The sequence below is a fragment of the Phocoena sinus genome, chromosome 2 (assembly GCF_008692025.1).
Source record: "Phocoena sinus isolate mPhoSin1 chromosome 2, mPhoSin1.pri, whole genome shotgun sequence".
Lineage (NCBI taxonomy): Eukaryota > Metazoa > Chordata > Mammalia > Artiodactyla > Phocoenidae > Phocoena > Phocoena sinus.
In genome coordinates this window covers 49,923,505-49,948,317 of record NC_045764.1, presented here as the reverse complement: position 1 = coordinate 49,948,317, position 24,813 = coordinate 49,923,505, and the positions used below count along the sequence as shown (strand labels likewise).

General features: G+C 47.5%; 1 protein-coding gene across 5 annotated transcripts in view; it reads left to right on the top strand.

Annotated features, from left to right (window-relative positions):
* Positions 1-24,813, top strand: part of IGF1R (insulin like growth factor 1 receptor) — a 310,241-nt gene that overhangs the window by 248,003 nt on the left and 37,425 nt on the right. For 4 of the 5 annotated variants that reach the window (XM_032622092.1, XM_032622091.1, XM_032622095.1 and 1 more), the window contains 9 exons: positions 2,934-3,078; positions 11,891-12,105; positions 13,999-14,125; positions 15,621-15,859; positions 18,184-18,351; positions 18,536-18,743; positions 22,123-22,406; positions 23,708-23,844; positions 24,319-24,478. In XM_032622092.1, the coding sequence (XP_032477983.1) occupies positions 2,934-3,078; positions 11,891-12,105; positions 13,999-14,125; positions 15,621-15,859; positions 18,184-18,351; positions 18,536-18,743; positions 22,123-22,406; positions 23,708-23,844; positions 24,319-24,478 (1,683 nt within the window). The remainder of the gene's footprint in view (positions 1-2,933; positions 3,079-11,890; positions 12,106-13,998; positions 14,126-15,620; positions 15,860-18,183; positions 18,352-18,535; positions 18,744-22,122; positions 22,407-23,707; positions 23,845-24,318; positions 24,479-24,813) is intronic. The other variant, XM_032622093.1, reaches the window with a different exon arrangement.

Sequence of the window (24,813 nt, the reverse complement as noted above, 5' to 3'; positions counted from 1 at the left end):
GGCCAGATCTCTTGGTTTTCTTTTGTTGATGCTTCTCCTACTCATCCATGACTCACAACTAAAATATGGGCCTAGAAAAACAACATGGTGCGTAAGCCTCATGCTCAATGCCCCTCCTTTGAGTTTCCCTTAAAGATAAAAAACAGATTGAAAGGCCGTCTGATTTTTAGCCATTGGCACAGCATTTATTTCTTCAGAGGGTCATCCCTCATCTTTCTTAAGTCACATCTTACGCAGGATACACACATCCAAACACGTACAAACCCCAGAAGAGACCGATGGATCAAAGATGTGACTCAGCAGTCTCCAGCCGGAGCCAAGTCCACAGAGCTTTAAGTCCAGAGTCTTGGTTACTTGGATATATTGAAGATACTGAGCAAGGGAAGAGTTTAATGATATCATTTTAAAATTTTATTCAGTCCAAAAGTGGCCGATCTCCAAATTTATTTCTGAGAACCAAAAGAGATAAAAGTATATGTATGTCATCATGCATTTAAAGCTTCGATCTCACCCTCTACAGGATCCCCATTATTTGTAGTAGATGGCATTCCTGGTAATTGCATTTGTGTGAAGCATTTCCTGTTGACTTATTTGGTGATACTTTCAGTTCTGATCTGTAATTGACAAGGGCTTCTAGTAACGGTGCCTTAAGTTCTCCACAACTGGAACCACTTGGTGAAGGTACTGATAATTTTGTAAGCTAGGAGAAATATAATAAGAAGGAGTTGAGGTTGAAAGGAATTTTTTTCTAAATCCTTTTGTGAAGAAGTTTTTTTCTTTTTTTTTATAGTCTGAGGGGCAAAAATGTCCTGTTTATTCTGCGCATTTACTTTTCCTTAATACTATTTGTACAATAAGTGAGCTCTATTCTTATGGTTTAGAGATGGCAGCAACAAGTTTTCTGCTTAGTTCTTTTGAATTTTTGGATAGCCCTTGATTTTCACAACACCTTTCACTCCTCTACAACAGAGATAACTTTGTTTCCACACAGCTAGAATTTTCTTGCTTTCATGGTATTCTGCAGTTTTATTCTTTTTGCACTTACTAGATTTTTTAATTTTTATTATTATTATTATTTTTTTTTTTTTTTTGTGGTACGCGGGCCTCTCACTGTTGCGGCCTCTCCCGTTGCGGAGCACAGGCTCCGGACGCGCAGGCCCAGCGGCCATGGGTCATGGGCCCAGCCGCTCCGCGGCATGTGGGATCCTCCCGGACCGGGGCACGAACCCGCGTCCCCTGCATCAGCAGGCGGACTCTCAACCACTGCGCCACCAGGGAAGCCCAAGATTTCTTAATTTTTAAAAAAGATTTCCTCATTCCCTAGAACATATCCTTTAAATGGCTAACCCTTATTTTTTTCTTATATTCCTATCCTCAAGATAAAAATGTAATCCATGAATTAAATCCATGGAGAAGTATAATTTGAGAAGGAATTGGTACATATTTGTGCATGACGATGAAATGTGTCTTCCAGTTTATAGCCACCACAGGAAATCGGTTAGACATCTCATTGAAAAGGTCCTTCCTCAGCCTTACTAGAAGGCATGAGTCCTGCCCCACATTTATTTATTTATTTATTTTTAAAATAAATCTTTCAGATTTTGACCGTGAGGATTTTTTTAAATTTTATTTTATTTATTTATTGGCTGTGTTGGGTCTTTGTTGTGGTGCGCAGGCTTTTCTCATTGCAGTGGCTTCTCTTGTTGTGGAGCGTGGGCTCTAGGCACATGGGCTTCAGTAGTCATGGCACGCAGCCTCAGTAGTTGTGGCTCACGGGCTCTAGAGTGCATGCTCAGTAGTTGTGGTGCACGGGCTTAGTTGCTCTGTGGCACGTGGGATCTTCCCGGACCAGGGCTTGAATCCAGGTCCCCTGCATTGGCAGGTGGATTCTTAACCGCTGCGCCACCAGGGAAGCCCCCCGCCCCACATTTAAAATTCATGATCTTTTCCTTGAAACATCAACTGCAGGCAACCGCTAGTCTTTACAACTTGAATTTCTCCTTCATTTCTCTTGGAAAACCATCAAGCTGTCCATAAATGTAGGGTGTTACCCTGGAGGACAGTACACTTTTTCTTTGATGTTTATCAATTGAAAGCAAAAGAGAACCTCTTATTAAGTAAGCCTTCACAAATCATACACAGTAAAATTCTGTTAGTTGAACCACACCCAATTCATTATAGTATGTGTTATAATTTTGGCCTAAGTTGAAGTTTATGTTTTTTATTTACTGTGAGAAAAAAATAGGCTACAAAATTAAAGGAAATACACTGTTTATACATCTTGTCATTTTTACACATCTATTAGCAACGATGTTCCCAACTATTTTATATGTGTCAGAGTTATGAATGTGCATTGTAGAAAACGTAGAAGCATAGAAATGAATTTTTTTAAATTACCTGCTGATAACCATTGTTAACGTTTTGGTGCATTTTCTTCCAGTCTTAGTAAGATGGAAGCTTTAAATATAGATCCCTGTATCTTAGGAACTAGAAATGTGGCAAAAGCAGTTCCTAATGAGACCGAGGAAATGTTGTTTATTTAGTCATGCCCTTGTACTTTGGAGGCAGCACTGTCTGTTGACAGAGTATATTAAAGAACTTCCCTAGATGTGCCCGCATTTGCTAAATGGCAGTCTGGTGTTTATGATACTACATTCTGTTAATCAGCCTGGGAGCTGCAGTACCCAGCCTTCTAGAAACTCCCCTTCCCGGGCCTTGGGGGCCCCATCCCAGGCGAGGGTGTTGAAAGCCAAGCTTAGGGAAACGCACTTTTGACAAGGGACAAGGGTCCTGTGAAGCTCGAGCACCTCAGTGGCACCATGAAAACAAGATCCGCACTGAATTGCTCTCCACACTTGTTTGCGAGAAACCAAGTGTGTCCGCCCCGCTCACGCTTAGTGGATGCTCAGTAACATGGCCCCCCCTTACCGTAGACAACATCGCTTCAGAACTGGAGAACTTCATGGGACTCATTGAGATCGTGACGGGCTACGTGAAGATCCGCCACTCCCATGCCTTGGTCTCCTTGTCCTTCCTGAAGAACCTTCGCCAGATCCTAGGAGAGGAGCAACTAGAGGGGTAAGTGCTCCAAATTTCACAAGCTGACATTCTCCCACCACAGAGTAAGCAGCCTGCATTTTGAAGTTCTGTGTTTCTAAGGGAAGAGCCCTTTCTCATTAAAAAGAAGAAGTGAAAATGACAGCAGTGCGGGAGCCCTGAGTGAGGACCCACCTCCTCACATGGGGTCTCGTGTAGTCACAATTCTCCGTCCTCAGGACTGGGTTGTGATCCATCCAGGGTTACGTGTCTGACTGTGGCCAGCAAAGCAGCAGATGGGGCTGCAGTAGGGGCTGTTTCTGCCAAAAGCACTGGGAGTGGGTCTGAAGTGCTTACCTCTCCATGAAATCATCATTTATGGGTCCCTTATCTGCCTCAGGGTGCTGTAGTCCACTACGTAAAAGCCATTCCATCTTTTCAGATGTATTAGAACATCAGAGATTTGGAGGCATATGAACAGTTCATTTTGTTACAAAGAAATCTTGATTCACAGAATTGTTTCTATTGATCAGCTTGTAGGATTTGTGCTACTCATAGAATTTTTGTCTTCTGCAGAGACGTGCTTTGTGATAAGGGTTTTAAACTAGCCGGAGGCCTTTCACCAGAGGAGGAATAAAAGCGGGTGCTTCCTGCACGCGCAATTTCTCTCCAGCACTTAGCCCAGGTGTTCCTTTGCGTACATGCTTCTCTTCACCGACCACCCCCCTCTTTAAATACAGCTCTTGCCTGGCTTTAAGCTAATGCTTTGAAATAAAAGAAGACATCCATTAATGAGTTAATTCCTTCTAAAGAGAATTTGGGGAAATAATTTAGGAAAGCAAGAGGTGGGAAGGTCATGAGAAAGGTTGTCCTTGCTGATTTATGTGCCCCGACTGGATAAAGTTACCGCATAAGGGTTTCCTTACAGCCTTCCTGCTTTTTCTCAGACTCACTCTTGGTCAGTCTTAAATTCTTAAAATTCCATCATCTGATATAGCTAAAGAGAGAGGGCAGCTCTTCATTCCATCCTTGAAAAGCACACTGTCCTCCCCGCTGGGAACAGTGATTCTTTAGAAAAATGTCTTTCTTTTGGCAAATCCAAGGAAGCTGCCACTGTGCCCAGCCCAAGTGTCCCAGGTCACCGACATGGCAAACCGAGGCTCTGCCAATTTGAGGTGATGGTGTTACTGTTGGTTGTATTAAATTTTAAAGTGAATTTTAGCACAGTTCTTTTATTTTTTTTCCTCCAAGTAGGTTTGTGCTTCTGGAAACCCTGGTGTTGGTAAGCACTTTTGCTTTGGCGTATTGGTACCTGCAAGCTTTACTGCTGCTTGAGGATACACATTCTTTTTTTTTTTTTCCAGGCTGAGCAAGTGATATACATAGAGGGGAAAGCTAACAGGAGAGTTTAATTCATTTTTATTAGGAATTATTACATGATGTGATTACCTTTCAGCTGTGTGTTAACTAAAAGTATCAGGCACTTGAATGTAGCTGAAAATTAAAGTGTGATTTTTATTTGCAAGAATATTTATGATGTATTTCTCATTATCTGAATCATGTGTAAAACCCAAAGTCCCAGTGGGGTCTTCGTACAGATGTATGTCATTGCTTTGGTGTTTGGGCCACTTCCAAGCTCAGCTAAGCTTCAGGCCCCTGCCCTGCTGATAGTACTTTAGGTGTCAGGGAAGGGCAATGGTGAACCTGCTGCTGGTTAGTAGCCCTTGTAGCTCTGAGGATGCTGGGCTTCTAGCCTTGGATTCCTGCCTGCCATTGTTTGGAGGCTCTCTCTTTAGATAGAGCTTGAGAACCTTGCCTCTCTTGATGGGAGCTGTGTTCTCTGAGCTGCCTTCCTCACCCATGACCAAAAATGTATGGGTCATCCTTGCTTGTGATGAAGACCCCTACTGGCTTTGTATCAGGTGTGACCAGTAGCAACAACTCAATTCTGTATTTCTCAGATGTAGGAAGAGGGTTAGGTCCAGCCCCTTTGCCTACTCCCCTCACTCCTGTAAGAAGGGAAGAGTCACACAGATACAGAGAACAAACTAGTGGTTACCAGTGGGGAGACGGAAGGAGGGAGGGGCAATTTAGGAGTAGGGGATTAAGAGGTACAAACTATTACATATAAAATAAATAAGCTACAAGGATATATTGTACAACACAGGGAACATAGCCAATATTTTATAACTATAAATGGAATATAACCTTTAAAAATTGTGAATCATTATATGTACACATGAAACTTATATAATATTGTACGTCAACTATACTTCAATAAAAATAAATAAATTTTTTAAAAGAATGCAAAATGAGCTATAAAAAGAGACAGTCTTCTGCTCAAACCTGAAAAAAAAGTGAAGAGTCAGAGGGAGGAAGAGAAGAAAGGTAGATGATAAATAGATAAATGCCAGCAGTGCCGAGCAGAACTTGCAGGGTGCTACAGGGAAAGAAAAGACACATGCCATGGGCATGAAAAAGAGTCAGGTATCTGATTAAGAAGATCAGACAGGGGACTTTCCTGGCAGTCCAGTGGTTAAGACTTTGCCTTCCAACGCAGGGGGCGCGGCTTCGATCCCTTGTCGGGGAGCCAAGATCCCACATGCCTCCTGGCCAAGAAACCAAAACATAAAACAGAAGCAATATTGTAACAGATTCAATAAAGTCTTTAAAAATGGTCCACATCAAAAAAACATTAAAAAAGAAAAAAACAAAAACAAAAGAAGAAGAAGATCAGACAGGCTTCTGAGAAGAGGTGGCTTTTGAGATGGGCCTTGGAGGGTTTCCAGAAACAGCAAAAAGCAGAGGGTAAAGAAAGGCATTTCAGGACAGGCGGCAGCAGCAAAGGCAACGAGTTGGGGCATCCTGGGACCTGTTTGGCAAATAATACTGGAGAGGTAGGTGGTAGGAGAATTATGTAAGCTGTTATGCACCCAGGTATGGAGGTTATAATTTGGATAGGCAGTGGAACCTTTTCAGGGCTTTTGAGTTACCAGAGTGTCAATAGAACATTTCACTTGAGTGTGCTTTTGGTGTAAGCCAAGATGACTTTTACCCCAGGGGTTCCCACACTTTGCTCTACATTAGAATCATCTGGGGGCTTTTAAGAAATCCTGATGCCCAAGTTGCACTCTGTCCCAATTCAATCAAAATGTTTGGGGGTGGGATCCAAGCATCATTGCTTTTCAAAAGATTCCCAGGTAATTTCGATGTGCAGCAAAGATTGGAAACCACTATTTTACCCCTTTATTCCTTCTCAGAAGCATATCCCCAAAGCCCTTTGATTTTTTTGCCTAAATATTTTCTTGTCACACTGTTCCTTAAAGTATGATTTTTCTTGTATCTCTCATAACCAATGCTTCCATTTGGTTCAGTGGGAAGAAAGTTTTGTAGCCTTTTGTTCTGGTGGAGAACAGACAAATTTGTAGTACAGAGATCCTTTGTATGTGTTACCCTTAGCTTTCCAAACTGGAACTGAGACCCATCTCCAAATGTCTCCTGAGTAGCCCAGACCACACAGTCAAGTCCAGAGTATGAAATTGAAAAACGTTACCTGGAGTAGAACTCTTAGTCCTCACTCACAGTGAGCTGATTCTGGAATTTGATGTCCAGGCTGGTGACAGACATAGGCAAAATCACATCGGAACAGACAGCAGGGCTGCTGGTCTCTGGAGAAAGGGGCCGGACAACATAGGCAGTCTTCAGTTTGTCCAGAAGAATTCGGATGGCCAAGGCTTCTTTGAGGACATTACTCTGTGTAAGGTGATGTGTTTCTGGAGTGATAACCTTAGAGATTAAGAAGATCAAGGTTGGGCTTCCCTGGTGGCGCAGTGGTTGAGAGTCCACCTGCCGATGCATGGGACACGGGTTCGTGTCCCGGTCTGGGAAGATCCCGTATGCCGCGGAGCGGCTAGGCCCGTGAGCCATGGCTGCTGAGCCTGCGCATCTGGAGCCTGTGCTCTGCAACGGGAGAGGCCACAACAGTGAGAGGCCCGCGCACCGCAAAAAAAAAGATCAAGGTTGTGCTATTTTGGAAAGAAATGGATTTTGGAATACACATGTACAGGATTCCTATGAAATGGCTAATTTTTAAGCCCTTGAATAAGAAAGAGAGTATTTCTGTTCTCTGAAAAAATTCCCTTATTTGAACAAGCGTATTTTGTGATACATCAGATAAATGAGTTAAAATTTCAAATTTGTTGGTGCCACCAAGGATTGTTGCCCTGAAAAGAATAAGAGTAGATGGAGGTGGTGGGTTATAAGAATTGGAATTCTTGGATGCAGTTAGGCATCTCTGCTCATGTTCCCACCACTTGACTTTGCAACACTTTGTGCTTTATTCTGCCTTCTTGCAACTCTAAGATTAGGTTGCAACATGGCTATACTTTAACACTTCTTCCAGACTTCCAAAAAATATACACTCAGACATGTGACTCAGCAGTTCCAGGCTCTACCCCTGTATCTACCCAAGAGAAATGAAAACATGTCCACACAAGACTTGTATGTGATTGCTCATAGCAGTGTTATTCATGATACCAACCCCCCCACCACCACCAAAATACCCCACTGGAAACAATCCAAATGTCCATCAGCAGATAAATGGATAAATAAAATGTGGCACAATTACTGCCCAACAATAATGTAACAACATGAGTGAGCCTCAAAAACATTAGGCTAAGTGAAAAAAAGCCAGACACAAAAGGCTACACATTTTGTGATTCCATTAATATGTGCTTTGTAGAAAAGGCAAAACTATGGAGGCAGAAAGCAGATCAGTGAAGAGCTGGGGATGGAATTGGAGCTTGACCACCATCGGGAATGAAGAACTTTGGCGTGACGGAAATGTTCTGAAAATGCATCGTGGTGATGGTTAGACACCTGTGTGAATTTACTGAAGCTTCTGGAACTGTACACTTATAATGAGTGAATTTTTTTGGTAGATAAATTATACCTCAGTAAAGCTGTTTTTAAAACCCTCAAAGAGGAAACGTTTTCAGAGTCTCTGTTTGGTGCCTAGTGCCACTTGAATATAAATTCCCACCCTTGCTGAACCTCCGAGGCTGGTGTAAATATTGAACTCTGGGGGAGATTGGACGTGGTATAAAGCAATTCGTTGCAGACAGGTTGGAGGCAGCATATGTGAAAAGACCAAATCCTGCATCAGTTGCAGATGGCTCGACTGCTAGAGACAAGCCCCCATGTGCTGGGTTCTGATGCCACCGAGGGACTGCCCAAAAGAGGCCATAGTTTTTTCTCTGAGAAGTGAAAGGGACTAATGATTTTTTTTTTTTTCCCAATTTGTCAGTAAAGTTTGGAAAGGGGGGAATGTCCCTTCCTGCCCCCATGTTCTGGAGACCCCACCCTCAGCCCCATCTGTCCCAGGTGGGGAGAAGCCAAAGAAATACCTTGCCTAGAGTTATTGCTTAGTGAGAGTGGAGATGACGCTCCACCCCGATCTTTGGATTCCCACGTGCAGTGGTCCAAGCCCTGGACCCGGGGCTGTCTTCTTAGTACCACTCGAATCCTCAGCAGTTTGCCTTCCTTTGCTTCCCCATCCTTCCTGCCCGTCATTCGAGCAGGCGGGGAGCTGGCGGTGTTGGCAACTCAGAAGTAGGACAACCCTGAGATTGGAGCCATAAATAAAACAGTTAGGTGTATAGTATGTGCTGGGCGTTTAGAATATTGATGCAGATAATATATAGATGTCCTCAAGGAGATAACCTCCCACATTGGTCTACATTTTGGCAGATGGGGCCCACCCAAGCATAGAAACAAACATTTTTTGCAACCTTGAAGAGAGCTGGGGCCAGAATACCAATATAGATAAAACCCAGGCACCACGGAGCCTGTGTAAGGGACAGAAGAATAAACAGATAATTTTTTAAAATATGTTTTGAATGTAAAGGCAGTCAGCTTAGAAACAATTAGGAAATCACATTTACAGAATAATTGACTTAAACAGCCATTTCCTTTAGGGAACAATAAAATCTAAGTGTGTATATGTGTGTGTTGAAGATATGCAGACAAGTTTCTGCCTTTTACCATCTTTTAATCCTCACCTGATCGTGGAAGGAATGTGTGGGCAGCCGGGCCTCCAGCTGGGGTTGGGAAAACAAGAGCAGTATTGACAGGCAGCTCCTGAATGGCTTGATTATCATTGTGTTGAGGGTTTCACTTTTATTTTTCTGTCGCTTACACAAGCTCCATAACACCCCGGTTTTATTGATATTGGTATCCTGGCTCCAGGCCTTCTCAGTGTTGTAAAAAAATGTTTATGTTTACTGTAAAAAGATAATCTTGCTTTTCAAAGTGATTAGTCACATACACAGAATTTCAGTGTGCCTGCCATTCATTTGTCAAATTCCTGATTTATAATTCATGCTCCCTCCCCTGGGGAGAAGCATGTTTTGTTCAGAAGGTATTTTCCGTTCGGTTATGTTCTCTGCTAGTGAAATTAGTTTACTAAAATAAAAGCCTCGTCCTAGGTTGAGTCAGCAATTTGACCTGGGTAATTGGCCTTTACTCCCGGCCCAGAGCTTTCTGCACCAACAAGGAGATTTTGTCCCATGTGGCCTACTTGGGAACCTGGGAGCAGCCAGACCCACGGGGTTCGTGTTGATGCCGCAGAGTGTCCTTCAGAGCTGGGAGTATTCCGAGGGCAAGAGTGGCCTATGATAGGAGGCATCTGCCTCCACCTGTGAACCCCTCCTCCGGTTGTATAACTCTGCGGACACCCCTTCTCCCAGCAGCATCACCTGCAGCCTGGCAGTGAGGGAGCAGATGGTGGGGGGGGGCACTGTGGACCCCACCTTCCACCTGCCACACCACCCTCCTGCACACATGGCCTTGTGGTACATAGCCCAAGTCTAGATTCCTTTGGACAATGTCTTACATTCCTTTTCCAGCAGATGTTGGGGAGTGAGCTCTTGCTGAAAGGAAAGGATTTGTTGACTTGCCAGTTTTTGTCACCTTGGTGGCCGTGAATGTGTCGAGGCCTCAGGTGGGTTTGTGAGGAGCCTGGCTTGGTTTCTGAGGTGCTGCCTCTGGACTCATTGCACCCCTGTGTGGGCAGGATCCCCACCCCCAGCACCTGCACCTACGTGACCCAGTGCTCGTGGAGGGGCTGGGCTTCAGGCTGGGGGAGCAGATCCCACCTCAGCTCAGTAACTCCTCCTGGGCCCTTAAAACCGACAGGGAGCTCATATGACACCGTTTGTGCCCCTTGTTGTCCAATAAGTGAGTAAACGGAGCTACAGAAAGCACTGAGTGACCTGCCTGTGGCTGTGCAGCTCATAAATGGCATCGATAGTCCTGGACCCCTGTCTCTGAATGCCTCATGAATTCCCGGGGAAATGTACCGGTGGGCTTCACAGCACTGGAATCATAGCTTTTGCTTTGCTCTCAGTGAGTGAGACTCAGGCTGTGGACTGACCGGCGGGTAGAGTCCTGGTAGAGGTCCTGGTCCGGGTGTAAGTGAACCTCACCGGATGCACAGAGGTGCCCAGTGGACACCACCCGGGGCAGAGGAGGTCTCTGGGCTTCTGTCTGGGCTGTCCCGGCTCTGGAAAGAAGGTTGGGATCCTTTCCTTCTCTACTGTTTATGTGTTGGATCCCTGAGTGGGTCCTAGACATAACTCAAAATGTGGCACCAGTTCTTAGACTCAGTTTTGTAGAAGGTGCTTGAGTGAGCCCCAGAAGGAAACAGGCTGGGGGATAGGAGGGGGAGAAGGGTCTGAGTTCTGTGGGGAGCAGACCTGTTAGCACAGAGTACTCAGATGGCATCTGTGACCCTGCCTGCCTGGTTTACCAATGGACCCAGACAGAAAGGACCTGCAAGGCTCTTTCTCCAGACCCCAAGCTGGAGCTGTCTGCTCTCTTGCCTCCCCGGGTATGGGTTTGTCTCTGGGTGGCCAGTGCTAGTGGTTGCCGATGCTGGCTGTCCCCCCATCTCTCCTTCAGAAGTAGCTGGGTCTACTGCTTCTGTGTCCACCCACTGGGAGCAGGACCGATGTCTGACTTGGTCGGCTTTGGACCCCCAGCCCCTCGGTGGTGCCCAGGGTCTGTTAGACCAGTGGTTCTCCAAGTGTAGTCCCAGCATCACCTGGGCGCTAGTTAAAAATGCAGATTCTCAGCCCACCCAGACTTCCTAATGAGAAACTCCTGGGGTGGGGCCCAGCCCTCTGAAAATAAGCTTTGTGCACCCTAAACTTGTTGGACATGGAGTTGCGATTGCCTGGATGGGTGGCCTGGGGGAATGCCCATTGGGAGCCATTTATCTTCCCCCACCTTCCCCGAGGACTTCGGCTGAGGCTTTTCAGGGTGGGGTGAATCTGGAGGAGGGAGCTGACCCAGGGTTGGTTCACCCCCGAGTCTGTCTCCCTGTCCCATTCTCTCTCCTACACCGTCATGTGCTGCTGACAGCACGGATGGGATGGGATTTACCCCCAAGGATAATGGCAGACTTTCTACAGCAAATTTGTAAGCTGTTCCGGTTGAGTAGCAGAGCATATCTGTTCTCCCATGGACTGATTTCAAGCTCATTGTACATACTCTGCTTCAGAGAAATAACCAGAGGCATTTCTGGGGAATGATTTGAGTAGCATCCTCCAGTGTGAGAAGCATTATTGTTGGTAGTAGGGGTCATCAAATTAATTAGTGTTTTATCTATTTGATATTGTCCTTGAATCATATTGTTGTTATTGTTAACAGTGACTGTTCTTTCTTAGATACCATTAATAACTACATCTCTTACCCGCAAAGGCAGTGTTTTCTGGAGCCTTGTGGCAAAGAGGCACAGCATGGGGTGTCTGGTGGCAAAGGGCAAGGGTGCTGATGCTGATTTCTGTGCTTCTAGGAATTACTCCTTCTACGTCCTCGACAACCAGAACTTGCAGCAGCTGTGGGACTGGGACCACCGCAACCTGACCATCAAAGCCGGGAAAATGTACTTTGCTTTCAATCCCAAATTGTGTGTCTCCGAGATCTACCGCATGGAGGAAGTGACGGGGACTAAAGGGCGCCAGAGCAAAGGGGACATAAACACCAGGAACAACGGAGAGAGAGCCTCCTGTGAGTGGACCCTCCTCCTATCTACACAGCAGCTTCCGTTCGTGGCCCCCTCCTTGTTTCATATGGGACCTCCTTAACGAGCACTTTGCTCACACGTGGATATCTTCAAAGGCAGTAGTGGGGCAGATTCCTATTTGTAAATTTTCCGTAGCATCTATTTGTGTGTGCTAAACATTTGTAAATGTGTTCTCACTCAGATTTTAAAGAGGTGCTTACAGAATACACAGAGTTAAGTGTCTTTTATGCTCAGGCACACCGTTGGATTATTTTCTAGGGGAGAGCTGGTCCTGTCCAGCCCCGGGAGGGAGCAAACCCGGCCCTCCGTCTCTGGAGTGGAGGGGAGGCCAGGGGCCCCCGTCCCTGACCTGGCCTCCACCTGGTTCCTACCACAACATGAAAGGTGGAGGGAGCCTGCCTCCCTGGATTGATACTGCTTTTTAAATTTAGAACAATGTCATTATAACCTTACAAAGGTTTTGCCTTAAAGCGGTGCTTTAAGCGGTGAGTTTCTCACCTAACCCTGTATGTAAAACTGCTTTTAAAAATGGTGTGGTTCTGTGTGGCTGGATCAAGTTATAAAAATAGTCTCTCCACCATCGGCTTTTGATAAGGGACAGGTATTAGAAAAGAATCATCTACGTGATCCAGGGTGATTTGCACGTGCGCTCACGGCGCAAGAGAATCTGCGAAACCGGCAGCATTGGACTTCGTTTTGCTGGCTCTGGATTTACCTGGTAGACACTCGAGTTGCTCAGGAAGAGTTTTTAGAGTCGAGAAACCAGACGCAGAGCTGAAGCGCCTTCTCCCTCACGTGCCGCGCCACAGCCCTCACCACATTCCCCGCTCAGACCACAGCAGAAGCGGATGCAGCAGATTGCTGTCAAAGTGTTTTCCTTACAGTGGGCCAGTCTGACCTGTCAGGTCATGAATGCAGTAGCCATTTATTTTCCCTTGAAAATGAAATCATGTTTCCTCTCTAAAGAACACTTTAGCAGGAACTGCAACGTTTTTCCCATCTCAATCCATCACGTTTTGCCCCAGAGACTTCTCAGTTTTTAACTGCCTTTAGCCTCTGCTTCACCTGCTGAGGGTGCAGTGGGAGTCGGGCAGACACGGGGGCAAGGACAGTTCGTAGGAGAGCTTCGTGTCTCCACGAGGGAGGCAATCATCAGTTCTTCCCGGGTTCTCATCACAGTTTGAATCAGGTCCGGGAGCACGAGGGGGCTCGGGGCAGCATCCCCATCATGCCTCACCAGCAGAGGCTTCCTTCCCACAGAGCGCAGAAGGCTGCTCCAAGTGAAATGGGTCCGATCAGCGCTCGATCCATTCCCCACTGCGCGTCAGCGCTAGCTGGAGCCGCCAAGGCGTTCTTGTGTCCTTGCACAGGGAGGTGTCGATACCGCGTGCGGACTAAGAGAAGTTCCCCTCTGTGGCACAGCTGCTCTGTTACCAGTCTTTGGTAATTTGACACAAGCGGGCAGATATCCACAACTGCAAGACAGGTGTCGTCAGGTCTAAGAAGAGTCCACCCAGCATCAGGGTCCACTCTCACCTTCCCCAGCCCCTTGGGTGGCCCGCATCTTAGGGAAGAGCAGAGACAAGGCCACCTTGCTCCATCCAGAGGTCCTTCTCTTCAGGTTAGGAATCACTCACAGGTTCACGTCCAGGGCCACCAAGTGTACTAAAACAAAGGACCGAGCCCCTTGGAGGCCACGTAGCGCAATGTTTGGGTCCTTAGTAGAAACAAGAAAGCCACTGAGAAGTCCAAAAAGGGGCTTTGCAAGTACAGACAGCTTTGGGGGAGAGGGCCATAGTACGGGGCAGGTGACCTCTCAGACACGTGGAGGGAAAGGACATAGATGGGTGTCACTCATGGATGTGCCTCTGCCCCAGGTGAAAGTGACGTCCTGCACTTCACCTCCACCACCACGTGGAAGAACCGCATCATCATCACCTGGCACCGGTACCGGCCCCCTGACTACAGGGACCTCATCAGCTTCACCGTCTACTACAAGGAAGCGTGAGTGTCTGTGCTTGGTGACGTGTCGGCAGGGCTTCATCCTCGCCACCCTCCTGTCTGTCACGTGACATCCATCACCGCCAGTGACAGCTACAAACAAAAAAGTGTTAGCTTGAGGCCTTTCATTCTTCAGTGGGTGATTAGAGGTGCTTGAATAAAATAAGTCCAAAGGGGAAGACTTGTTTTGTGGAGAATTAGGTCAGTCCAAACATTCATGAACGGGTTGGAGGGTCTGGTTGCAATATCATTGCAGCCTTGGTCCCCCTAATCCATAGTCTGGGAACACCCCTCAGGATGCTCGGCTCCCCTTGAGGCGACCTCCAGGTGGGTCCAGCATCTATTCTGGTCACTCTATCTGTGGCCCCTCCCAAGGTGTGGCCTTCTGCTCTAGGTCACAAGCCCTCCAAACAAGGGACGGAGAATGGAGAAAGACTGACCTTCATGTCTCAAACCTTTCAGAATTTCTCCCAAAATCTACTGGGGGCTTTTCTTGTGCCTTCAGAGGACGTTTGCCTGCCTGGGCAGCCAGGACATCCCTCCAGATGGCAGCTCTTCTTGGTCTCCCCCTTCCTTCCTGTGCCTCCTGTATCCAGGTGGTTCCCCCAGGCCTCTTAGTCACCCTCCTCACCCAGGTCCCGCCTTGATGCCATAGGTCCCTTTCCCAGGTGCTTGGCTTCCCCGGAGCTGGAACCAGAGCCACCAGTGGCAGCATCTGGTACCCTTTGCCCCTGCTGGAGCCGGGGCCCTGGGAGTGCCCTTGCCATGAGAAAAGCAGGATGCGGGATTATCAGGCATTCACTGTCCCTGCACGTGGGAGTCACTCATCTTCCATCACAGCGACAGGGAGGGGTGTGTGAATGTCTGTTTCAGAAGCCAGTGTCTGTCTGGCCCTTTCATCTGAGAGGCGTGGAATCCCTGCCCGACTCCGCATCTGTGCAGAATCATCATCCTCTTTAACAGTCTACCAGTGCTCTGACAGTGACGTTAGTGTCTGAGATAATCTGGAAACTAAATATTTGAATGTTATCAGATACTTAAGCAATCAGAATTGTTTGTGAGCATATTAGATTTTAGAAGCTGTATTTGAGAAGTTGTTTTTCTGTAGCAAAGGCATTTTTCTCCAGAAGTTATTCTTTATCAATAATAATGTTTGCATTAAATGACTACACTTGTTTTTTCTTAATAGTGAAAAAATGGGGAAGAGAGGGAAAGAGCATTTGCGTATATTCTTAAGGAGCAGCATTTCCAATCCCAGTAATTATGGAACTTCCTCTTCCTGAGGCAGAGGGTTCGATTCTATAGTGTGTACAGAACTGTGAAACCTGGAGTCCGGTGGCTTAATTTTATTCTTCTACAAAGATCTAATTGATGATTCGTTTTTATCTAGAATTCCCATTATAGAAAGTATGACGTGGGAGGCCCTGGGGGGAGGTTTCTGAGAGCTTTGATGTCAGCGGCCTAAAACATTCTCTGAGCTTCATCGATTGTGTTTCAGACCCTTTAAAAACGTCACAGAGTATGACGGGCAGGATGCCTGTGGCTCCAACAGCTGGAACATGGTAGATGTGGACCTCCCACCCAACAAGGACGTGGAGCCCGGCATTTTACTGCATGGACTGAAGCCCTGGACACAGTATGCCGTTTACGTCAAGGCTGTGACCCTCACCATGGTGGAGAATGACCACATCCGTGGAGCCAAGAGCGAAATCTTGTACATTCGCACCAATGCTTCAGGTATTCACGCACCATCCCTGCCGTCCCACACCTCGTCAGCTCAGGGTCCTCACTCATGACAAGATGTAGTCAGAGGGCTGACACTGAGCTGTGCCTGTTGTCTCTCCCTGTCCTGGGCCAGTCTGTCTTTTATTTGTCTGTCTTGTCAATATATAATACTGTATCATATTTCTTTCCCACTCTCAATACCCTAGCCTCTTCCAGGCCATCTTCTGGACTTGGTACCATCTTCCATTATCATTCTGACTGTCCTGGACCAGTGAGCTCAGGTCCTCCAGGGTGCTGGGTTGGCTTTACTGGGAGGCCCAGACTGGATACGGTCCTCTAAGGCTGCCCTTCTTATTTATTTGGACAGTTGGACCTCTGGGAACTGAAACCCTGGTTGTTGTTCCAGTTACCTCAGGTGGCTCCCTGGTTTCTCACCTTCGTCCCGTAGTGGCTAGGGTTCCAAGAAAGCAGAAAGAAGTTGAAAAACATGAGATGAACCATGTTGTGGACATTCCAAGTGTTCACTGATGAAAATGTGCCTCCTTCTCCCCTGATCTCCGTTTTCTAAACCAACTCATTTCTCAGCTCCAGAATCTGGAACTAAGGAGAGCAAACATTTGTGTATATTTTCCAAGTATATAAAAACCAGGTTAGAAGTAGGGAAATGCACATCATTTTAAAAGGCACTGATAAACATTCTTTGATGATGGCCATTGTTACAATACATAGGCTGCTTTAAAATACGCATAAACTGGCACGAAATGAATTTAAATGGCATAGAGGGTGAGGAAAAAATGTTGGTGGGGAAATCCTTTTGCTTATGTTCTCCTGCCCCCTCCTCCTTTCCCCTCCCCTCCCCTGTTCCATCTCTGTGATCCTCTAAGTGGCTACTATCATGTCACTGATGGCACAATGTTTATATCAATAAATGTGACACGGGCTTCTGATTCTAGGCCTGGGATGTTGTAGCAGAGGCTCAAAGGCAACACAACAAGTTGTTCAGCCTAAAAATTTGCAAGTAATTCATTGTAGCTAATTTGGGGAAAATAAAACTCTTTCTTTGTTAAGACCAATTCTTAAGAAACTTGTTTCCTTTCCCCAAAGATGGAAAACAAAGCACTGTACAAATTGAGTCAGTTTGCTCTATTTTGGCATCTGTCCTCACAAGTGGTAGGGACAGAGACTGACTTGGTCCATGGCCTAGGCTTTTTTGTGACAACTGTTATTGAAACATCTAGGGGTGAACTGTGTGTTTCTGAAGTACTTATTCTCGGAAGCACCAAAGTGGCCTAGCATTCAGTAAAGTTTTCCGAGAAAAAGTTAGTATTAGTCATAACTTTTTCCTAAAGTGTCCTTCCTTACAAGTGTTCAGACCCTTGTGTATAAGATTTTGTACCTTAAGCTTTTAAATTTTAAAAGCAGCTTACATGGCCATTATGCTTAAGTGACATACAACAAAGGTGTCTTTTGCACTTTGGAAAATCTACCAAAATTGATGCTTTTTTCTGAACCCAAAGAGAATAAGGTTTCAGTGGTCCCTGGATGCATTTGCCCTTTATACACAGTTCAGCTCCAGGTTTCGGTTTAGGGGCAATAGTAAGTAAATATTGACCAGATTCTTATGCTTTGCCTGGAAATCAATGTTCTTTTGCTGGTAACAGTCCGTTACTTGAAATCGGGGCTTTGTGTGTGTTCGAGGTGTTTTTAGACTGCTTCTCATAGTTATGACTCCATAGTTCCATTGAATCATGATTATACAATCAGTAGATTTACTGGCCCTTTGCACCACTTTTTCCTCCAAGGCCCCCATACCCTCTCTCTCTCTTTCTCTCTCTCTCTCTCCCCTTCTCCCTCCCTCCCCACACACACTCTCTCTCTCCCCAGAACCCTTTTTACTTCCTCCTTTCATTTTGGCTTTTTGCCATTTTTATCAGAGATTCAAAATCTCAGATGAAATGCAAGTCAGTCAGTTTCACCATTTGCTAAGACTGCTGGCATTAAATGTTTTGGAGGATGGCAGCTGTAGTAAATGAGGAAAGTCCAGTGTTTGCGTTAACTGTGGGTTTTAAGTCATCCATTCCAACCCTGGCTGTGCTCCCACCACCCTTTTCCACCTGCAGCTCAGTAATGTTTGTTATCACAGAGAACAGATATTACAAAGGGAAAGTAATACAATTTCAAAACAAGGTTCGGTTTTCATTTTGTGTTTCAGCGTTCACCGCCATTTTCCTGTGGAGATCAGACTTTTGGCTTCCTGTGGGTTTGCTCTGGGTATCTGACAGCCAGGATCTTGGGTTCGTTCCATTTTCTGAAATGTCCTTTGTCCCCCTTTCCAGTTCCTTCCATCCCCCTGGACGTACTCTCAGCATCAAACTCCTCTTCTCAGCTGATCGTGAAGTGGAACCCTCCTTCCCTGCCCAACGGCAACCTGAGCTACTACATCGTAAGGTGGCAGCGCCAGCCCCAGGACAGCTACCTTTACCGGCACAATTACTGCTCCAAAGGTGAGGGTGGGAGGGGCAGGAGACACCTGTGGCTGTGACTCCCAAACCCCGAGGCCACATACACCGGGGCCAGCATCAGCTGTCTGTCGGGAAGCAGCTGTGATCGTGAGCCCAGGTGCTGATGGCTCTTCCTTTCCTCACCAGCCTGTGTAACTTGGCTCTCGTTGGGCTACTCTTTTCCAAGCAGACAAAATCCCCATCAGGAAGTACGCCGATGGCACCATCGACGTTGAGGAGGTGACGGAGAATCCCAAGACCGAAGTGTGTGGTGGGGAGAAAGGGCCGTGCTGCGCTTGCCCCAAGACCGAAGCCGAGAAGCAGGCCGAGAAGGAGGAGGCCGAGTACCGCAAGGTCTTCGAGAATTTCCTGCACAACGCCATCTTCGTGCCCAGGTACCGTGTCCTCTGAGAGGTCCTTGGGCAGGTCCTGGTGCTTTCTCTCCACCCTGTGGTGTGTAGGTCAACAGCCTCAAAGGTGAGACCCAGCGGCCGTCGAGGAGGGACAACAGTGTAGGCGGCCAGCTTGGCGAATGGGGTTACTACCCAAGCCACTCAGCCCTCGTGGAACGGGCCGGAGCTCACGGCCTGAGCTGTGGGGGGCTGTCAGCGTGACAGGTGACAGGTGCAGCTGCCCTGTGGCCACCCAGCCCCTGTGGGGGTACGTGGGCGCAGAGAGCGGCAATCACCTGGCCAAGCACACACCAGCGAGCAGAGGATCTGGGTTTGGGCCCTCGGTTGCCCTTCCCATGCCTCCCTGCGGCCTCCCAGCCTGGCCAAGGCGGAGCGAAGGGAGAGGGAGAGACTCAGAGTCAGTTTTGAAAGGGGCCCAACTTCAAAGCATAACCGAGAGCCACTGGCACCCTTGACAAGCAGTTTGTGAAGCCACGCAAAAGACAGCCTTTCCAAGCCAAGCAGCCCGACTGACGCCAGGGCATCTGTCTGCTCCGCTGCTCCAGCCTCTGCTTCTGCCTAGTGGGGACAAAAGCGGAGGAAGATAAATGTTTAGAGCAGAATTATTCAAATAGCCAAAAGCTGAGAACATCCCACGTGTCCACCAGGACATGAATGGATGAACCAATGTGGTCTTGCCCTCCAATGGAATATTATTCAACCCTGTAAAGGAATGAGATTCTGAAGCATGGGCTACCACATGCATGAACCCTGAAAACATTATGCTGGGTGAAAGCAGCCAGACGCAGAAGGAGATATTGTATGATTCCATATGTGTATGAAATATCTTGAACAGATAAATTCATGGCAAAAGAAAGTAGATTAGAGGTTACCAGGGGCTGTGGGGAGGGGAAATAGGGTGATATTCCTTAATGCGTGTAGAACTTCTGTTTGGGGTAATGAAAGATTTTGGAAATAGTGGTGACGGTTACACAGAATTATGAATGTAATTAATGACACTGAAATGTGCCTAAAAGTGGTTAAAATGACAAAATTTTGTTAGTTTTTTTTTTTTTTAACTTTAAAAGTTTGTTTTACCACAAGAAAAGAAAAGTGGACGGACATTTAGCAGGGCAGCCTTGTGATGTCTGGGGAAGGAGATGGAAACAGAGTGGTGACTGATGGCTCCTTTGTCTTCCTGAAAAATTGTAGCACAGAGTTTAGAAACAACCTCATGCCTGAAATCTGGGCAAAGGAGCAAGATTCAGGCCAGCATTAGACCTACGAGCCCGTTTCCTGACCCCCATGGCGCCCCAGCTGCCAGCCCACTGCCAGTGCGTTGTCCTGGGGATCACTCTTCTTCCAGCTCCGGACCCAGAGGGGCACCAGCAGTCCCGAGCTTCTGTTTATCCTGCAGTTGCTTTGCCCTTAAAAGCTCTCTTAGGTTGTAGGAACAAATGGTTTTGAAAGAGACTTTTATTTTCTGTCACGTGACCTTCCTGATATTTGTATACTAGTCAAAGATAGATATCTTACTTTGAAAAATCATTAAAACAGGAAATCAAGACCTTTTGGAAGTGGAGGCACTATTTCCTTTTCAGAATGAAGCTATCGGTCACTTAGCAGCTTTCTGCCCCCTCCTCTCCTGCCGTTAAAACCATGGAACCTCCCGACCTGCCCCGCCGGTGACATCTCCTGTTCACGGGTGATTGATATGGCTGCAGTTCATGTGTTGGTCCAGATATCCTGTATATCACGCGTGGTCTCGAGAATCAAAGTTTGAGGATGGAGAAGAGCTCAAAGATGTTTTAAAACTAGAACCTAGGTTCAGTGGCTTCTCCACCACCCTGATTCACTAACTATGGATTTGGGGCTTGGCCCTTCCTCCCCACACACCGGGGCTCTTTCCCTTCATGGCATTGCTTCTCAACACAGTCCATCGCCCCCCGTGCCAGCAGGGGCTTGGCCGGTGTTACTTCCTTTGGACACAGAAGAGGATGGATATAGAGCATCCCAGACAGGCCAGCAGGAGCCATCTGTTTATTCTCCAGCAGAGGCTGCCGGCTACGTTGCCGTCTTTTCCCAAAGACCTGTCCGAGGTTCGGGCTGTGAGTCCAGGCTTTGGAAAGGTTTCACTGAAGAGCCCCTAGCTTTCTGTTGATAGTTACAAGACAGTGCCTGTTTTCCTCATCAGTCCAAGAACACAGGATCAGGTGATAGGAAGGCAGAGCTGTGGGTGACACAGATTTCACGAATGCCTTGTGCTTGCATTGTTGAGTTCAAAATAAGTTTCCTCTACACCACATTCCCCTGATGAATGCATGTGTCCACCCTGCGGTCTTGATGGCCGCTGTCTGAAGTCTAGTCGCACTTGCTGTCCTTTCTTTTCACAGGACAGACATAATATCCTAGTTTGCCCATGGTGAGGGGCCACAGTTGATAAGAACCTCACGTTTGGGATTTTTCATGCCTCCTACTGAGGCGTACATCTGATGTCCACACAATTTCCCACAGAATTTGGGTAAAAGGAGTGTCTGGGTAACAGAACGGCTGAATAAATCATAAAGGAAGCTTTTCTGTTTTACAACTAAATTCTCCAAAGACGATTTTTATTTCTTTCAATTCATTCTAAGAACAGTTTATTTAGAGCTTAAAACCAGTCAAGTCAGGTTGAGTATGACGCTATTCGCCGTCCACGTCCGTGTGTCTTGAAGTAGGATGGCAGCCTGAGGTCATGAGTTCCTTTCTGGAGTCAGTATCTGGTGCCGAGTGCCTTTCATTGATCCCTGCCTTTATAGTTTAAGTCACAAAGTTTGGTTTACGTGACTGAAATATCAACAGATGTTGAAGAGTAAACAAGGTTTTCTGACAGGAGTAATTTGTCCCATCGGTGGGTGTGGGAAAAGCTGGCCGTGATATTAGCTGCTGGTCACACGGCGTGGAAGTGCGGCTGTTTACAGAGAATCGGGATGTGCCATTCTGCTGGCCCCCTGCCTTCCCGACAGCGTCCCGGGTGGCCTCCCTTCCCCAGGCCCTGTCCACTGTAACAGCTCTGAGGAAACAGCCCAGGTGCTACTGAGCCTCCCCACTGGGGGGGCTGAGGTGTTAGTTTGCCTCTAGGTACCACTGAGTAACCACTCGGGGAGCCAGGGGGCAGGTTGCACGTTGAGGCCGAGGTTTGCTGCGTAGAGAAAGCAAAATAAATAATGAGGAAGGAAATCCCTGTATTATTATTTGTTGGTTCTTACGCAAGGGGGTTGAGTAGCTCCTTTTATTCCAAGGTGAAGATTTTTCTTTTCTCTCTCTGACTCGAGTCACAGAAAAGACAAAAGAGGTGGAAGCCCTCACTCACAAGCCACATTTCTCTCTCTCTTCCTTGCAGACCTGAACGGAAGCGGAGGGAGGTCATGCAGGTCGCCAACACCACCATGTCCAGCCGGAACAGGAACACCACGGTGGTGGACACCTACAACATCACAGACCCAGAGGAGCTCGAGACCGAGTACCCTTTCTTCGAGAGCAGAGTGGATAATAAGGAGAGAACTGTCATCTCCAACCTCCGGCCTTTTACTCTGTACCGAATCGATATCCACAGCTGTAACCACGAAGCTGAGAAGCTTGGCTGCAGCGCCTCCAACTTTGTCTTTGCAAGAACCATGCCTGCAGGTACGGTGTCATCCAGCTCACCCCACGCCCAACTCACAGCCTAGCGGAGACTGTGATTTGTAGACACGGAGGCCGACACCCAGGGCGATGACCCTTAGTCTCAGTCCTGCTTATTAAAGAACGGGTGGTCATTTGCAGGCAGCTTGGTAGCCCAGCAGCCCAGGGAATGGAGTTCACACATCGTGACCCCACTCCCACCCCAGTCTCTCCATACAAAGTACTCGAGAGCAGGGAGCTCGATGCAGGGTCCGCTCTTTTCCTTCTCCTTGGTTTGCATTGTGCATTCCCATGGCCCTTTGTTGCCAGGTCCCTCCTGAGTTCTTAAGTTTCAGTGAAATCCCCATTTAGCTGCCTTGATTCAGACTGAGTTTTGCTCCTCAAGGTCCACTCCCAAGCAGCCTTTGGTCCTGCTTGTTTGGTCTTCACCTTCCCCTTGTAAGTTAGAAGCTGCCTGTGGCTTAGACAGCCATACATCCATCTTTCAGGATGGGTGAACTGCCCGGTTCACCTCCTTGCAGAGCTGGCAGGTAGCGCAGAGCACAGTGTCTGCAGTCTGGGGGCGGGGCCTCCTGGGCGCAGTTCTGGCACCGACGTGCTGCTGCCAGCCTACCCGGCCTTAGTCTCCTCACCCTCCCAGGAGAGAAAGCCCAGCTGATTTCTCAGTGTTTCCCAGCTGGAACTTGCAGTGACATTGCTCACCACTTGGCTTACTGCTTTAAGAAGCGAAAGCAGGAGAGCAGGCACCCCAGCCTCACCCGGCAGCTTCAGGGATCGCTGATGAAGGCAGCGAGCTTGCGCTCAGCACCAGCTTCCTGGCGGCTCCCTCCCAGGCGGGCTCGGGGACCATCCTTTACACCTGCGCAGAAATTGCATCTGCCACATGCAGATGCAGAGCATGAAGGATCTGGGTCCCAGCTTGGAGGCTGGATGCCGCTGCTTCTGCTCACTCAGCACCTTTTCGATGATGCTTGTGTTTGATGGCATCGCATAGAAGCCGAGTAGCAGACCTAAGTGACTCAATTTGCCAAGATTTTCCTCCTGCACTTGAGAGTAGGCTTTTTTGTTGGGAGACTGAGGGGAAGGGAGGGTACGGTGGCATCTTGAGACTTACAGGTCATTAGGTTGCTCCAGTTCCAAAACCCCTGCTGTGTGTGCGAGGCCAGGTCAGGAGGAGTTGCTGTGGCCGCTGTCCGCAGTCCTGCACTAGGGGTTGGGGAGGGTGTTCTTAGGCTAGTCCAGTGGTTTTCTCCCTCCCTGAGGACTCGAATCTAACTTTATCGCCTATTTCAATTGTTGTGCAGAAGGAGCAGATGACATTCCTGGGCCAGTGACCTGGGAGCCAAGGCCTGAGAACTCCATCTTTTTAAAATGGCCAGAACCTGAGAATCCCAATGGATTGATTTTAATGTATGAAATAAAATATGGATCACAAGTCGAGGTAAGACTGGGGCACCAGACGTGTGTGGGTGTGTTTCTGTTGCAGGTGTAGCGTGTGTTACACTTCAACACAGGGCACCTCCTGGTTAGCTGAAGACTTTGAACAGTAAAATAAGGAGGTAAGTCAGTGAGGATTCAGGTCTTTTTACCAACTCTATGCCCTTTGGGGAATTCTCACAGTGTGCGAGGAGCTGGCTTATCCTCACCCTCAAGAAACTGTTTCTTTGCAGAAAACGATCTTTCAGCCTAGAGATTGGGCTTAATAACTTAATCTTTCTGGAACTCTTTTTGGTTAAAGAAAGAAGGTTTGGTTAAAGGTCGGGCGTGCTTAGAGTTACTGGAGGACTGCCATAATGTAAGCCTGGGTGTTTTCCCTTTTATTGCAAATTGGGGTCAGTGTTAGGTGGGAGGCGGGAGGCGAGAGGCGAGGCAGTGTGTTTGTGGGAAATTGACACATATGTTTTATTTCCTCCAGGATCAGCGGGAATGTGTGTCCAGACAGGAGTACAGGAAGTATGGAGGGGCCAAGCTAAACCGGCTCAACCCGGGGAACTACACGGCCCGGATCCAGGCCACCTCTCTCTCTGGGAACGGGTCGTGGACTGATCCTGTGTTCTTCTATGTCCAGGCCAAAAGTAAGGCTTGTGGAGGGAGTCGCTGGGAAAACAGAAAGCAGGTGGTGCTGGGACTGGGGAAACCTGGGTCGTCATCCTGGCTCTCTGGTTTTCTGATTTCTGTCGGCCACCTTTCAGAAGAGTCACACTTTTGCCAGCACTTCATCTAGGAGCTCAGGCTGGGGAGCTGCCACACCTGGAGTCCCTACCTCATCTGATGGGCAGGGAGATGGTCTGAGGCCCTCTTTTGAGGGAGACAGCAAGGAGCCCGTGCTCTCAACTTGGTTTATGTCCAAAGCATTTTACAAAGCATTGAATTGACCGTTCTGCCTCCTGACTCGTCAGGGATGCTGATT